Consider the following 16,642-nt stretch of genomic DNA (forward strand, 5'->3'; position numbering starts at 1 on the left):
GCACGCTCTGCTGCAGGCAGCCCAGTGTTTCGTTGGTTCGAATCCTGGGCGCGGACATGACACTGCTCATCAAACCACGCTGAGGCAGCATCCCACATGCCACAACTAGAAGGACCCACAACAAAGAATATACAACTATGTACTGGGGGGCTTTGGGGAGAAAAAGGAAAAAATAAAATCTTTAAAAAAAAAAAAAAAATTACCCTTATCCTCCTTAGCTGCATGGTCAGCCTAAACGGTTTTCTTCCTAGACTCAGCCTTATAAAATGCTAGAGAACGTTAGCCATCTTCTAATATTGTGGTTTTCAAACTGTACTCTGTGAGGACCCACTTCTAGAAGTTGAAGGGAGGGGGGACAAGTATGTCTCTAGGCCCTCCAACCTGTGCTTTAGCCAGAGCTCTGCTTTTATTGGTTGGAAAATATGGGGCCAGCCCCGTGGCCAAGTGGTTAAGTTCACACGCTCTGCTTCGGCAGCCCAGGTTTTGCTGGTTCAGATCCTGGGCGTGGACATGGAACCACTCATCAGGCCACGCTGAGGCGGCATCCCACATGCCACAACTAGAAGGACCCACAACTAAAATATACAACTATGTATGGGGGAAGATTTGGGGAGAAAAAGCAAAACCAAAAAAAACCACATAAAATTAAAAAAAAAATACACTTTAGTTTAAGATTTCAGTTAAAAGGAAGGGTTTTATTGCTAAAACAAAAAACAAGATAGAAAACCTTGAGTCTAGTCTCCCCTCCTTTCCTTAGGGATGAAGAAATTTAGATCAAGAGAGAGAGGGTAGGTTGCTCAAGGCCTTTCCACCAAAAAATATCTGACTTTGGGTTAGAACTGAGAATTTGTCAGTATCGCTATTGTTGCCTTTGGACAAATCACTTTATTTCTAACCATCAGTTGTAAACTTAGAATAAAAATATTTGCTTTTCTTATATCATAGGGTTACTTTGAGGATAAATAAATGTCTGTGAAAGCACCTTATAAATGCAAAGAAATGGTATAGTGTCGTGGTTGAGAGCTCTGGATTCAGAACCTGGGAGCTCGGACTTTGGTTTGTTTTTTAGCCTTGTGTAAGCTTCTGAACCTAAGGTTTGGTTTTTCGATCTGTTAACTAAGAAGCAATGATAGTTTTTAGGAGGATTAAATGAGGTAGTCGGGTAAGTGAAGGGGAGGTAAATGGTGTCTGTAAATCCCTTGGTATTCCTATGGACTCCAGTCTAGTGCCTTTTCCATTGTGTTAGGAGGCCTGGAAAGGTTTGGGAGTGTAGGGATCCCTCATTCCTGGGCAGCCTTTTCCCCTTGGGCTCAGTGAGGTTCCTGAATTTCTCCTCCTCTCTCTGACTTAGGATCCCAAGTATCCTGTGGAGAACTTGCTGAACCCAGACAGTCAGAAGGGCCCTTGGCTCAGCTGCCCTCAGGACAGGAGTGGGCAACTGAAAGTGGAACTCCAGCTGGAGAGGGCGGTGCCGATTGGCTACATCGATGTGGGTGAGTGAGTTTTCTGGGGCCCAAGAACTGCTGCGGGACAGCATAGGAGTAACATTCCCCTCCAAATGCTCCACCAAAATGTCTCAATTCAGTCTAGCTGAGCAGCCTTCATGGAATAAGCTCTACCTGGTGTGAAGAGGAAATGGGGCCCTTGCCCCTGGGGCAGGACTGTGTTGGTAAACTTTAAGGGTTCTGTTCACATAGAGTACAATGTGAATGGCATTCCTTGAATTATGCGACATACCTGCCCTGCTTTGATCTGAGTGGTCCAGGTGAAGCCTTGGAACATTGACATAATTATAAATGCCAACAGACAGACTCCGTATATCCCTCTAATCATCAGAGTCAGCAGGATGCTGGGGATGAACTGTGCAGGCTTATCCAGGAAGGCACCAGAGGAATTGACGGGTTGATGAGGTTGGCCTGAGAATTCTCTGGAATAGAGAACTGACAAAGACCGTTGGTCTCAGCTCTGTCAGGACAGAGAGATGTCAGGCTGCCTAGCAAGGATCTAAGAAAGACAGAGTTTAGCACCGCCTACCAGAGCCAGAAGACAGGGAAGCGGCAAGTCTCTTCAGTCAGGGGAAGGTTTCTGCCTGGGAAGAACATGGCAGACCTTTACCTCGTCGTTGAGCGGGCTGAGGTCTCCTCCCACTTCAGTTACTGTCTCACTGTGGGACTCCTATGTTGCGTGACCTCTCTGGGCTTCCAACTAGCTCTAGAATGGAGGAGCATCTTCTTCCCATCTGATTCCCTTGTCTGAAGTCAGGGGAGGAGCCCCTGTCACCCCATCACCCTTATCCTTCTCTCAACTGTTTGTCCCCAGGTAACTGTGGCTGTGCTTTCCTGCAAATTGATGTGGGCCGTTCTTCCTGGTCCCTGGACAGACCTTTTGTCACCCTGCTCCCTGCAACCATGCTAATGTCCCTAGCTGATTCAAAGCAGGGGAAGAACCGCTCAGGGGTCCGCATGTTTAAAGATGGTAAGGAGGGCAAAGGCAGAAATGGGGGAGACACAAGAGAGAGATTATGAGAGAGAGACGCAGTACTCTAGAGGGCTGTAAGTGCTCTTGGATATATGCTGTGGGAGGGAACCCACGCAGAGGCCTAGTTCTATCTGTTGAGGGGATAGGGTAGTTAATGAGCGAACAACCATGTGGTATGTTTGTGTGTGAGTTCTCCATGATGAGAATATATGATAGCTGGGATATTTATAAGCTGTGATTTATAGTTACGTGTAACTTGATTTGGTGGAGCCTGATGTAGAATTCGTATTTGTGATTAGCGTGTTTTTGTTTGTATAAGTGTATATAAATGTGAGTGTAGGATAAACATTTATGTAAGTGATAGAAGACTATATGATGGTTATAGTTATGTAGCATACAGTGTTTCCTGAGTTCTCTTCTATGCAAATCTATGTTCACCAGGCACTGCAGAAGAAACATAAGATCTGATTCCCGGCTTCTAGAGACTTACAGTCTAGTAAGGATTTGGCTGGGTTTAAATTGGAGGTGTTTGTAATGTTGTGAAGGAAGAGTGATATGGGAGGGGCATATGAGGTGGAGGAGATGAGATACTGACTAGATAGTGCTGGCAATTGAAGGTGAGTAGGGTTTGTATTATTGGTATGTGATACTGTGAGTGGGTGTGTAGGGCATGTGGTGGTGTGAGGGATGCTGAGGTCTCATGGTCCAAGAAGGATAGATGTAGCTCAGCTAATCCATTTGGCAAGTCTTCACCCCAGACCCCAATACTACAGGTACCTCCTGTGAAAAAGAGACATTGAGGCGCCGGCCTGGTGGCATAGTGGTTAAGTTCGCGTGCTCCACTTCAGCAGCCCAGGGTTTGCCGGTTCAGATCCTGGGTGTGGACCTACACACCGTTTATCCAGCCAGGCCGTGGCAGGCATCCCACTTTTAAAGTAGAGGAGGATGAAAACAGATGTTAGCTCAGGGTTAATCTTCCTCAAAAGAAAGAAAAAGGGGCTGGCCCAGTGGCCGAGTGGTTAAGTTCGTGCACTCCGCTGCAGGCGGCCCAGTGTTTCGTTGGTTCAGATCCTGGGTGCGGACATGGTATTGCTCGTTGAGCCACACTGAGGTGGCGTCCCACATGCCACAACTAGAAGGACCCACAACAAAGAATATACAACTATGTACCGGGGGGCTTTGGGGAGAAAAAGAAAAAAATAAAATCTTAAAAAAAAAAAAATAGAAAGAAAGAAAAAAAGGAGGAAAGGAAAGAAAGGAGGAGAGGAGACGAGACATTGATAAGGTCCCTGGAGAGGTGTAGAATGAGGATATACTCATACTGGGAACAGTGTGGAACCGTGACAGAGAGGAGCAATGGTGGGAAGGCAGGGCAGTGGGTCTCAGAGGGCCCTGACTGGCCTGCATGGCACTGCCCACTCCTGAGCACCAAAGCCTGAGGGGCCAGTTACTGATGACCTCCATTCTACCTTTTGTTGGAGTTTACTCTGTATAGTCCCTGTGTTTTCTCTCCTCTCCTCAGTATTGACCTTCTCTTCCTTTTTCCCTGCTACTCATGCATTTCCTTCCCCCTCATTTTCCTTGAGATGATTTCCTGGCTCCAGCATCAAGTGAGTCATGGGATCGACTTCGCCTTACCTGCTCCCAACCCTTCACACGCCATCAGTCTTTTGGCCTGGCCTTCCTGCGGGTGTGTTCCTCTCTAGACTCCTTAGATGAGCCTGTGGTGGATCCCTCAGACCCTGGGAGCTCTGGGCCGAGCCAGGTATGTATGATGGTAGAACAAGGACTTAATATTTCCCCACCCTTTTCAGTTTCTGGTTGGGTAGCTGGTGCTTGACTGAGAGAGAAACATGCAGACACACAAATACATTCCAATACAAACATAAATGGACTTGCTACCCTTTCTTACAGGTAGAAGTGAACTCCTCCCCTTCCCTTTCACACGTAGAATATTCAAGTGAGTCAGCCTTCAGTGTAGTGTGCACAAAGCTGCTGGAGCATTTGTTCTTTAGCCATCATGAAATTCTTTTTGGCTTCAAACTTAATCTCATACTTTATTTCTAGGTTTTGGGGGCTATAGCTTTCATCAGACTTTTCCTTCCAGCACCTGCAAGTCCCAGGGCTCACTTACAGCCCTCTGTCGTTGTTGGTCCCTGACCCTCCTGCCTAGCAAAGCCAGTTATATTCTTAGATATGTGCTCTCCAATTTCATTTGCCCCCCTGCTTTCTGTCCGTGTACAATACACATACTTCTAAGAGAAGAGGTATAGGTTTCTGGCTATGTATAGGTATAGATGTATAGGTATCTGCTCAATTTACCTCCCCTTTTCTCAGCCAGTTTTCTAGTTATTTTTTCTTCCCAAGTCTATTCTGACTCCTCCTGCTTTCTGGGCACTGATGTCTCCATTTATCTTTCCAAGCCATTACCCTCCACCATAATTCACTCACAAACAAATATGAAAATATAATTACCCAAAGCTAGAGTCATAGAATTCAAGAGATGAAAAAATACCGAGAGATCATCAAGCTCCAACTACCTCGTTGTACATCTCAGCTACGGAAACTTACATATTCAGATTCACATGGTGAATCAGAGCAGAACAGGGACTAGAAATCAGGTCTCCTGTGATTACACCACAGTGCTTCCTATGCACACAGCACATTTTTAGAAGCTTCAAACATTTGACATAACCAAAGAATTTCAGTTCCCAGGAGCGAATCTCACAGGTGTCACTCCTGTTGAGGTTACAGAGACAAAGAAGAGACTGGGCATTGGGAGGAGAACATGCAGTTAGAGCAGACAGAGGAGGAGTAGATGCTTTTGTAGAACAGCCTTGGGAGAGACCCAGGGAACTGAGACGAAGTAAAGCTTGGTCTGAGATTTATTCTTCCACTGTGGGAAGGGCTAAAAAACACAGAAGGACCAGTGGAAGCAGCTCACTGTGCTCTGCCAGGTTCCGATATTGCGGTTCCGGGAGCTGATGTGAATGGAGCTAGAGTTCTGTGGCCCTGGCTATTCAATTGAATGGAAGCCCTGTGAGATTAGGGGCCTGTTTGTCTTGTTCCATAATACGCTCCTGGCAGCTAGAACAGTGCCTAGAGCAAAGTAGGCTTTTAGTGTAAACGTTCATTATATAAACGATGACGTTTCAGCGGTGAGTTGTAGATAGGATCACCATAAAATTTATCATCCAAACTGAGACACTTTGAGAGCAAAAAAGACTGCTGTTAATAATTATATCAAGGAAACAGACATAAAACAAGACTATCTCAGGTAACCCAGGACATATGGTCTCCCTAACTGTAGGATAAATAAGGGCTTCCTAGAATCTTTTCCATTTTAGCTGTCTAAATTACTCTGCACCTTTAGGACCATGACGGGATCGAGGAGGAAGGGAGTCAGTAACTCCAGAACCATAATGTCAGAAAGGCATTGGACATCAATAACAGAGTGAAATACATATGCAGGTACCTCAGTGAAACCACAGGGAAAGGAGACTCTGAAACATTTCTACAAGAGAGGGTTGGTACATGGAAATGAATTGATGGCCCTCAATTTTATAATTTAAGATGACTTAAATGTCATAACCTTAAAGAAAATTTTTTTTAATTCAAGAGGAAAAAGGAAATTTGGAAAAATTTAAAAGGAAGTAGCCACAGATGAATCGACACAGATAACTTGAATTTTGACAAAGAATTAAGACACCGTTGCATAACACACAAATAAAATCTATGTAGAAATGATCTATTGCAAGATTGTTGCACATAGACATTTCTGAAGTTAGAAGTATAGAGGTTTCTAAAATGCCTGGGATAATTAGATACCGTGTTAATGCTAGAGAGAGAGAGAGACGTGTGATATCTATATATACATAAATACACATGTACATCTCTTTATAGATGGCTAGAAATGGTGGCTAAAATTGGTGATTTTTTAGTTGCAGGTGAACAACATTGTTCACAAAATTAATCAGACTTGGAAATTAAATGATACCCTTAAATAATATTTAGAAGGGAAAATTGACAAAAATGTCCCAAAATACTTCAAAATGGAACTGTCATTATAAAGAAATATATATGTATGATTTGTTTCTCTCACATAGGTGTATAAAGAGAGATGAATAATTTGAGTTTTGTACCTATATGAATCAATTTTATGTATGTACAAAATAAAATATATATATATATATATATATATATGCTTTCAAAAGTTTGCCCGTAACACAAGTCCCGTAGCCCGTTTTTTCCCAGCAGTGTGTGTTCTTTTATCCCGTGGGCTTTCAGGATCATGACAGAACCCTCTGCATTGAGGAACTAAGTATACAAAATCACAGCACCTCACATCCTAGGGCTGGGAGAGAGAGCACGCACGCAAGCACAGGTGCCAGGTCCAAGTAATAGCAGATCATTCACTCATTAACTAAGCTGATCAGGCGCAGGAGTATCCCTGGCACTAGGTGGCAGTGTCCCCTGGTGGTGAATGTCTGTATTTCATATTTCTCCATTTTCTTCTCAGGGCTCTTCTGATGCTGAGGAGTCTGGTCCTAGCCCCTGGCTGGCTAATCCTTCCATTCGGAGGATATTCTTCCCAGATCCCCACACGTACGTTGCTGCCAGAGTGGAGTCCCCCAGTCACGTCTCAGTTCTTTCTCCTGGAAGAGAAAGGCTACCGAGTCACTCCCAGGCATGCAAGCCCAGCCTGGGTTCCGCCAATTAACCACATATGCTAGGCCTAACCCCATCTGTGTATAAGACTGACTTTCTTGGTTTGATGCCATTGACTTGGGTGGGCAGAATGGAGTCTCTCTTCTGAGTGAAACCAAGTACTCTCTGTTTCCCTGCAGGAGCACCAAGGAAATGTCAGAGCTTAGGAATATCCTAAAGCAGCTGCAGCCAGGGACTTTGGGGCGTTCAGCCTGCATGGTGCTTTCAGCTGCCCACAGGGCACCTCCTGCCAGTGTGGCAAGCGCAAAGAACAACCAGGCAGAACCAGGTGCCAGTCATCCAGACAGCGCAGGTGAGACCCGATGACCTACCTTTAGCTCCTTACTCTCCCTAGCACTGTCCTTCCTGAATCTACTGCTACTATCCAAGGCTGGCTCACAAATGAGACTGCATGTGGGAGAAAAGACACTTGTCAGTGTCTTGTTACCAGAAGAGAAGTCACATATTGTATAGAAATTGAAAGAGCACTGGCTTAGGAATCAGGAACCTTTATCTCTCTGGGCTTCAATTCCCTCATCTTCAAAGTGTAGGAATTAAACCAAATAGTATTTAGGCCTCTTCTAATATTAACATTCTGTTATCATCTGTGAATGACCATTAAGACAGGGTGGTGGTGTATGGAATGTACTGGAGAAACAAAGTAGGGGAATAGTATGGATCTATCACAGAGGAAGAAAGAATTAAACATTTTGGAGTTCCTCCTTTGCACCAGACATCGCAAGGCACTTTCACTAACTTTATTTAATGTTCACAACAAGCTTAGGAAGTAGATACTGTTATACTCATTTTACAAAAGAATCTGAGGTTCAGAGAGGTTAAATATTCTGAGTCACACAGCTACTAAGTGGCAGAGCCAGGATCTGAACCCCAGAACTCTTGCTCATTTTACTATTCTAGATACCAAGAGAGAGCAAACAAGTAGAGTTCTCACTGAAACCCTTGGTTTCTCTCATTGCTTCTTTGGAAAAATTTTTTTAAAAGGAAATAGTTTATCTGTCATTTCAAGGAACTGAACAAATTAGTAAAATAATGAGTATATCATTTCATTGCAGAAATAGGGTACATTGGTTATCTATTGTTGCATAACAAGGTACCCAAAAACTTAGTAGCTTAAAACAATATTTATTACCTCGCAGTTTCTGATGGTTGGGAATCTGGGCGTGGCTAACTGGCTCCTCTGGCTCTGGATTTGTCGCAAGGCTGTAGTCATCTCAGCTGGAAAGGATCTGCTCCCTAGCTCACTCACATGGTTGTGGGTAGGATTCAGTTCTTCCCGGCTTCCCTCAGTTCCTTTGCCACGAGAGCCATTCCACAGAGCGTCCTCACACTCTGGCGGCTTGCTTCATCAGAGTGAGCAAGCTAGAGGGCAAGAGAGAGAGTGCTAGCAAGAAAGAAGTCAGTCTTTTGTAACCTAGTCCCAGAAGTGACATCCCATCACTTTTGCCATATTCTGTTCATTAACAGCAAATTACTAGGTCCTGCTCACGCTCAAGGGGAGGCATGAATACCAGGAGGCAGGAACCAGTGGGAGTTATTTCAGAAGCTGCCTACCATGTAAGGAAGGATGTAGTTTATTATTTTAAAAGACAGAGAATGAGAAGGGAGCTAACCTTTTTTGGGGCACCCGAGCTTATGAAAGCACTTTAAACTATGTTAAATGCTATACAAAGTGTTTTATAAGTTCTGAAAAACTAGACAAGTCTTTGTTGCTGTTTTTTGTTACCACTCATTTGACAGATAGTTATTGAACATCCGTATGTACAAGGCTCTGTGCTAGGTGCCAGGGATACCACAGTAAATAAAATAGGAATGCTCCTACCCTAATGGAGAGATGTGTGTCCATGTCACACAGGAAAATCTAAAACTTAAAACTGTGATAAGTACTTCAAAGGCAGAGCATAATAGGATGACAAGGCTTAAACTAGAGAATCCAGGGGAAGTGGCTCACAGGAATTAGCATTTCATCTAAGACTTGAAGAGTAAGGAAGAGTTAGCCAGACAAAGAGGATAGGAAGAATATTCTTAAAAGAAGGAACATCGTATGTGCAGGCCCTTTTGTTAATGAGCTGGATTTAATGAGCATTTCTCACACAGAACCCAGACCAGAGGAGCCAACCTCAGAGAACCACGTGGGCAGGACGAAGAGACGGAAAGTCCAAGCCCGCAGGTGAGCAGGTCAACCTGAAAGACCCAGATCACCTCCCCAAACCTTATTGATCTTCAGCAGCTGTCCTTCCTCCACTTGTGTTTCAGTTAGGTCACAGTGTACCCTTGTGTCTGGGTCTTGATCTCATGTCTGGACCTAGAGGGTAGTAGAGAAAAGATATCCTTGTCCACATGTTGTCAGACTTGGAGCTAGGCAAGGAGGTAGCCGTGTAATGAACCAGCATCTGGAGAGTACTCTGTATCTCTTGGACTTCATTAAAATTTAAATCTTTTTCTGCTGCAAAGGACACTGTCAAGAAAATAAAAAGACAACCCACAGAATATGTGAGAAAATATTTGCATATCATGTGTTTGATAAGGCACTTGTATCTAGAATATATAAGGAATGCTTACAACTCAATAAAAAGATAAACTAATTTTTAAAATGGACAAAGGATCCGAATAGAGTTTTCTCCAAAGAAGATGCACAAATGGCCAATAAGCACATGAAAAGATGCTCAACATCATTAGCCATCAGAGAAATGCAAATCAAAACCACAGTGATCACCTCACACCCACTGCAATGGCTATAATCGAAAAGACACTTGTTGGCAAAGTGCTGCAAAGGTGTGGAGAAATTGGAACTCTCATGTAAGTGCCACTGAGAATGTAAAATGGTGCAGCTACCTTGGTAAACAGTTTGACAGTTCCTCAAAGAGCTAAACCTAGAGTTACCATATAACTCAGCAATTCCACTCCTAGGAATATAACTCGAAAGAGTTGATAACAGGTGTTTACACAAAAATGTATAGACGAATGCTCATAGCGGCATTATTCATAATAGCCCAAAAGTGGAAACAACTCAAACGTCTACCAACTGATGAATATGGTATATCCATACAATGGAATATTTTAGCCATGACAAAGGAATGAAGTACTGATATACCCTACAACATGGATGAACCTTGAAAACATATAAGTGAAAGAAATCAAACACAAAAGACCACATATTATATAATTCCATTTATAGGAAATGTCCAGAATAGACAAATCCATAGAGACAGAAAGTAGATTAGTGGTTTCCAGGGTCTGTGGGGATAGAGAAATGGGGAGTAACTACTAATGGGTTCAGGGTTTCTTTTTGGGGTGATAAAGATGTTCTGGAATTAGGTAGTTTTGGTGGTTACACAACCTTGTGAATATCCTAAAATCATTAAATAGTATACTTCAAAAGGATGAATTTTATGGAATGTGCACTATATCTTAAAAAAATAAGAAATCTGAAGTCAGTAATAGAAGCTCTGTTCTCAGATGTTCGAAGGTTAAATGAGTGGGAAGACCAGGCCTCCAACCCAGGGCTCCTGGCTCCGCATCAACTAGTCTACATCCTTTTCGCCCTAATTCAAGGCTCCTTCAGTCCTCGTGGCCTCTTGTTAATAACTGGAGTTTAACTATTCTTTCTCACAGGCCTTTATCCAACTCAAACTCTCGGCCAAACAGGAGGGGGATAGCAAAGGCAGGGCAAAGAAAACAGCACCAGGCTGAGGCCCAAAGCAGCAGTGCCCAGGAGAGTGGACAGTGCCCCATTTGTGCAGGTAAGCTGCTTGGGCACAAGGGGTTGTTGTGTGATCTCTAAGCATCCTTGAGGGAGGAATAGGAGATCTGGGAATGCTGCCAGGAAACATTTGAACTTGGACTCCTAGCCTCTGTCATCTCTGCAATTACGTTCAAGTCTAAATTGAACATCTGCTCACACTGTTGTCCAGGCTGGGGAAGGGACATAGGCCCTGTCCTCAGGAGAACCATGAAACAAAACAATATAAAACACTATCAGCGAGGACCTAGAATTTCCTTCATAACTCCTCCACAGCCAAAGTCTACTTACCCTCTCAGTCTCTATTCACGTGGTACTTATTTGCCAAGTCATCTTTGAGCTTCTCAGATAGTCTCTCTCACTGAGCTCCTGCAGCATTCTGATTCCCTTGGGCTTAGCGCTTCTTACCTTCCGCTTTGTATCATAGTTATTTGTGGTCAAAGCTTGTCTTTACCCCTCGACTCACCAGTCCATAAGAACAGGCCTGGGTTTACATCCTCAGCTCCAAGCACAGTGGCAGGCCCATTGCGAACACTTGATATAGGTTTAGTGTGTTCATGACTGGATAGCGTCTCTCGGGTGTGAAATATTCAATCATAGTAAATATCCTGTAAAAACAGCTGCATTTTGACAGCAGACGTTCCTTCGGATTGCTTGGGCTGGCATCCTGCCTGGGAGCAGGCCCAATAGTGCTTACCTCCTTCTCTCCCCCTTAGGCTGCTTCAGCATGGAGATTCTTCTCCAGCATGCTGCCACTTGTGGAGAAGCCTCCCCACCTCACCCAGCCTCTCCCTCCTCATCACCATCTTCATCACCGTCTGCACTGTGGGTGTCCTCCCCGGAGAGCTCACCACCCATTTCCTGGGTCCAGTGCCCTATCTGCCAGTTGCAGTTCTCAGCAGGAGAAGTAGAAGAACATGCCAGCACGTGTGGGGAGTCCCTCAGTGATGAGCCATGAGGCCCTTTGGTTTTGGCCTCCTCTGCCCTCTATGACTAAAACTGGAGAGTGGATCTCTTGACAACTGAGAAGGGCTGATGAGGCCAAGCCGCCTTCTCTCCTTCCCTCCATTCGTTTTCCCTCAGGACTCTGCCTGAGGGCACCTCTGGGCCCAGCCTGCTCCCCACTCCCAGTTGTCAAGGATCCTGTCACCATGGCACCCTATTCTCCCAAGGACAGCTCCATCCTTTTCCCCTTTGGAACTTCCGGGGTAGAATTGATGATCTCTCTGGGGCTTTGGGACACAATCCAGAATGCCTCTCTCTCAGTGAGTGGTGTGCATCCCCACACCCATTTTCCTGAAAGGAAAACTGAGGCCCAATGAAAAGAAAAGCACTGCCTGACAGATAAGATCCTGTGGTGTACTGGGAAGGTGAGTGTTTTTTGAGTATAAGACTGACCTCCAGCATCCCGTGAACTTAACTCTCAGTATCCTTTGTGGGTTCTCTCCCTAGATATAATCAGGTAACAGTGTTGCTGTGTGACTTTAAGCAAATTATTTGTCTTGGGCCCAGAATTAACCCTCAGTAACAGAAAGAAAACCCTTGTCCTCCTGTTCACAGAGGTATTACAGGGATCCCATGGGTTAATGACTAAGGAATAGTTCTAGGCTTGACTGAAACCTTGGGCAAATCCCAGGCCCCATCTATACAATGAGGCGGTTGAACCAGAGGGTCTGTAAGGTCCCTCCACCTATGACGTTCTGAATTCTGTTCCCACCTTCTTTGAGCACTTATGTCCTCTCTCCCCTTTCCCAGAAGACTTCATTGTGTGACACTAACACCAGTTCCCCTGGTCTCCAGAGTACAGGGCAGAAGGGGAGCAGCTGGTCCTGGCAAAGGGAGGGCCCAGGGCGGGGTTGTAAATGGGTAGGAAAGAGGAAGCTGGGCACAGTCAGGGGAGCAGACAGAGCAGAAGCCCAGTCCCTTGGTCCCTGCCAGCATAGGTGGGTGCAGCCATGGACCCCCTCACGGTAAGAGGCCTGCTCCCCTACCTTCCCCCATCCTGGTCCCATTTCTGGCTGTGATTAAAACAATAGATTGACCCAGAGGTGTGGCAGGGACATCCTAGCTGCCATGCAGGTGGTGGACATGGGTGGGAGAGGAGCCCTTGGAGCCCTGAGCCTGGGCCCAGAAGAGAAGAGCAGTGAGGATGGGGCTGGGGCTGGTAGAAGTAAGGGACAAGGCAGCACTGAGGGGGAGCAAGGCTGCCCAAGAGGAGAGGGCAAAGCCAGGCGGGTTGCTGGAGGAGCCTGTTGGGATCCTGCTGGGAGGCCTAGACACAGCTGAGGGGCTTTGGAAAAGCCCAGTTCAAAGACCCTCCCATGTAGACAAGTCTGGACCTGTCCTTCGGAGGCTCTGGGACTTCCAGAAGGATGAGCAGCTGGGAGATGAAGTCAACAAGATGGGAGACCCCATGTGCCTGTGTGTGGGGTTAGGCTCCCAGTGCAGCCCCATCCACCTGTTTAACCTACCCTTTCTCAAGGTACCCACATTTGGCTCCACTGTGTGAGGGTGTTCCTGTGAGGATAGAAGTTGTGCTAAGGAAGGGGCCCCCAATCAGAGCCAGTCCTGGCACTTTCCTAATCTGAGAATCCCCACAATAAAATAATGACTAAGAAAATTTTTGTCATCTTTGATCTTCAAGAAATTTGAAGATCCTATGCTGCTGGGTTTTAAGATGGGAGAAGTGGCCATAAACTAAGGAACGCAGGGAATACAACTCTAGAAACTAAAGAAAGGGTTCTCTAGAGCCGCTGTGCCCTGCTCACACCTTGGCTTTAGCCCAATGATACTGATGTCTGAATTCTCACGTCTACTACCATAAAAGAATACCTTTGTGTGTTTTTTAGCCACTGAGTTTTAAAAAAAGGAAAAGAAGACCAGTTTTCAACGAAGACCAGTTTTCTAAATATCAGTATTTCACACCAGTAAATGAGGTATTACTTACTAACAGCTTAACAAATCTATGCAGGAAATTATTATTATAAAAGGTATGAAAAGATATTTCCAAAATGATTAATTCCTAGAAAATATGAAAGTGAAATTTATCCCCTACACAGATATGATTTTTTGGGCAGCATTCATATTGTCAGTATATAAGATGATCACATTATATAAACCATATAATTCACAAATCAGACATTTGTGAATAGGTACATAATGTAATGTAGAATTTAATTTTGGAGTAAAACTGATAAAGGTAGTAACGTCATTATTTTTCTTCTTAAAAAAGAAAAAATAGGGGCCGGCCCAGTGGCGCAGCAGTTAAGTGCGCATGTTCTGCTTTGGCGGCCCGGGGTTTGCCAGTTTGGATCCCGGGTGCGGACATGGCACCTCTTGGCAAGCCATGCTGTGGTAGGCGTCCCACATATAAAGTAGAGGAAGATGAGCATGGATGTTAGCTCAGGGCCAGTCTTCCTCAGCAAAAAGAGGATTGGCAGCAGTTCGCTCAGGGCTAATCTTTCTCAAAAAAAAGAAAAAATATATTGCATCTTTTATTGACCTACATTATTATATCCCACATTTGAGGAGTTTTGAAGAAGTAGAGATTCCAGAAATCCAAAAGCTACTCCACTGATAATAATTCCTCTGAGTTTAGAAGCCCCACAGAAGAGTAGTTAAAGACACCAGCTCCTCAGCCAGACTGCCTGGGTTCCCCTGTCATCCGAGGGGCTTGGCACGTCTGTACTTCGGTTTCCTCTCCTATTAGAGGGTGGGTGAGAGCTCCTGCCTCACAGGGTTATTCTAAGGATTGAATGAGTTACCATACTTGTGAAACGCTTAGAAAACTACCTAGCATATATAAGCACTACATAAGTGTTAAAAAAAGAAAAAAAATGTTAGTATATGTTTGAGACAGACAAACATAATGGTGGCTGGGTATAGACGGTTAAGGCTTGAAGGTAGAAGGGTGAGGGAGGCCCCAAAGCAAAGAAGGTTGGAGACTCGGGGTCCCACCCTTTCCACTCTCCGCAGCCTAACTGGACCGAGATTGTGAACAAAAAGCTGAAGTTCCCACCCCAACTCCTGGCTGCCATCCAGGAGGGGCGGCTGGGCCTTGTGCAGCAGCTGCTGGAGTCAGGGGTCGAGGCCACAGGCGGCGGGCCAGGTGGCCCCCTGCGGAATGTGGAGGAGGCCGAGGACCGCTCCTGGAGGGAAGCTCTCAATCTGACCATCCGCCTGGGCCACGAGGCCATCACTGATGTGCTGTTGGCCAATGTCAAGTTTGACTTCCGGCAAATCCATGAGGCACTGCTAGTGGCAGTGGACACAAACCAGCCAGCAGTGGTGCGTCGCCTGCTGGCCCGGCTAGAACGGGAGAAGGGCCGCAAAGTGGACACTAGGTCTTTCTCACTGGCTTTTTTTGACTCATCAATCGATGGTTCTCGCTTTGCGCCTGGTATCACTCCACTCACCCTGGCCTGTCAGAAGGACCTGTATGAGATTGCACAGCTGCTCATGGACCAGGGCCACACCATTGCCCGGCCCCACCCAGTCTCCTGCGCCTGCCTCGAGTGCAGCAATGCCCGCCGCTATGACCTGCTGAAGTTCTCCCTCTCGCGCATCAACACCTACCGTGGCATTGCCAGCAGGGCCCACCTCTCGCTGGCCAGTGAGGACGCCATGATGGCTGCCTTCCAGCTCAGCCGAGAGCTCAGGCACCTTGCACGCAAGGAGCCTGAGTTTAAGGTTGGTTTCTCATCTCTCTCCTGCTCTTGGTGCCCCGTATCTGTTGTCCCACTGGGGTATGGTTGAGCCTATGGTGGGTGTTCTGGGAAAGTGGGAAACAACAGAAAGATGATGAGGCCTCATTCTGTTCTCAGGAAGCCTCCATTTTGATGGGGATTCACAGAATCCCACCCTGAGGGGCATCTCATTTTAATGGCAGAGAGCTGTCACTCTTGGGGCACCTATTCGTATGGGGACGGCACAAGTCCCACCTAGAGGTACCCTGAGTCTTTCTGAGGGAAGAAAGAACACATAAAGATAGAAAAGCAGCTGGACAGACTCAGAGAGGACATTCGGTAGACCCCAACCTTTCTGAATACTTGCTTTGTGGTCCCACCTAGAGCATCGTGGGTTGGAGCCTCAACCTTGTGATCACAAGCAGGGGGAGGGCAGAGAGAGGGGGACAAGACACTCGCAAGACACTCAGCTTCATTCAGTACACTCAGCTTCATTCAGTGCCTCTGTGGATGATGCTAACAGGGTTTCCAAAGCCCAGAAGAGACAGGAAGCTATAGCTGTTGTGTTCAGGACAGACTCCTTGGAAGAAACACAGTTAACCTTATCTACACAAGCAGGTGGTTTAAAACAAGTGAAGAGGAGTGGGGGGGGGGGGGGTATTTGAGGTAGGGATGGAGTCCAAGCAAAGGTTCTCAGGCAACAAAAGTAGACATGGTGATGAGTGCCGGGGAGACCCGGCGCAGGACAGAGAATGCATGAAGGGGAGCCGGGGAGGCCTGGAGGCAGGGACTGGTCAGGAGCCTTGAATATCACCAGTCCAGTTCCATCCGTCACTCATGCACTGACGTCCCCTCTGTGCCCTACAGACTTAGTCCCCATGCTCAAGATGACCATCGGGTGGGGAAACAGACAAAGATATGAAAACAGGCCTAAGGCAGGATGTGGCCTGTGCTGGGCGAGCTGCGGAAAGAGCATACCGCCTCCCACCCAGAGTTGTGGAAGGATCGCAGA

The 16,642-nt window shown here is 45.9% G+C and overlaps 1 protein-coding gene across 14 annotated transcripts in view; it reads left to right on the forward strand.

Moving 5' to 3' along the window:
- XNDC1N (XRCC1 N-terminal domain containing 1, N-terminal like) overlaps window positions 1–16,642 on the forward strand; it is a 39,460-nt gene that overhangs the window by 7,082 nt on the left and 15,736 nt on the right. For 13 of the 14 annotated variants that reach the window (XM_070626024.1, XM_070626021.1, XM_070626019.1 and 10 more), the window contains 8 exons: window positions 1,352–1,493; window positions 2,320–2,475; window positions 4,065–4,243; window positions 6,998–7,083; window positions 7,326–7,498; window positions 9,301–9,373; window positions 10,819–10,946; window positions 11,662–13,565. In XM_070626024.1, the coding sequence (XP_070482125.1) occupies window positions 1,352–1,493; window positions 2,320–2,475; window positions 4,065–4,243; window positions 6,998–7,083; window positions 7,326–7,498; window positions 9,301–9,373; window positions 10,819–10,946; window positions 11,662–11,903 (1,179 nt within the window). In that variant the 3' untranslated portion in view covers window positions 11,904–13,565. Of the gene's footprint in view, window positions 1–1,351; window positions 1,494–2,319; window positions 2,476–4,064; window positions 4,244–6,997; window positions 7,084–7,325; window positions 7,499–9,300; window positions 9,374–10,818; window positions 10,947–11,661; window positions 13,566–14,914; window positions 15,635–16,642 lie in introns of those variants that run through there. The other variant, XM_008517615.2, reaches the window with a different exon arrangement.

Source organism: Equus przewalskii, chromosome 6 (assembly GCF_037783145.1).
Source record: "Equus przewalskii isolate Varuska chromosome 6, EquPr2, whole genome shotgun sequence".
Taxonomy (NCBI): domain Eukaryota; kingdom Metazoa; phylum Chordata; class Mammalia; order Perissodactyla; family Equidae; genus Equus; species Equus przewalskii.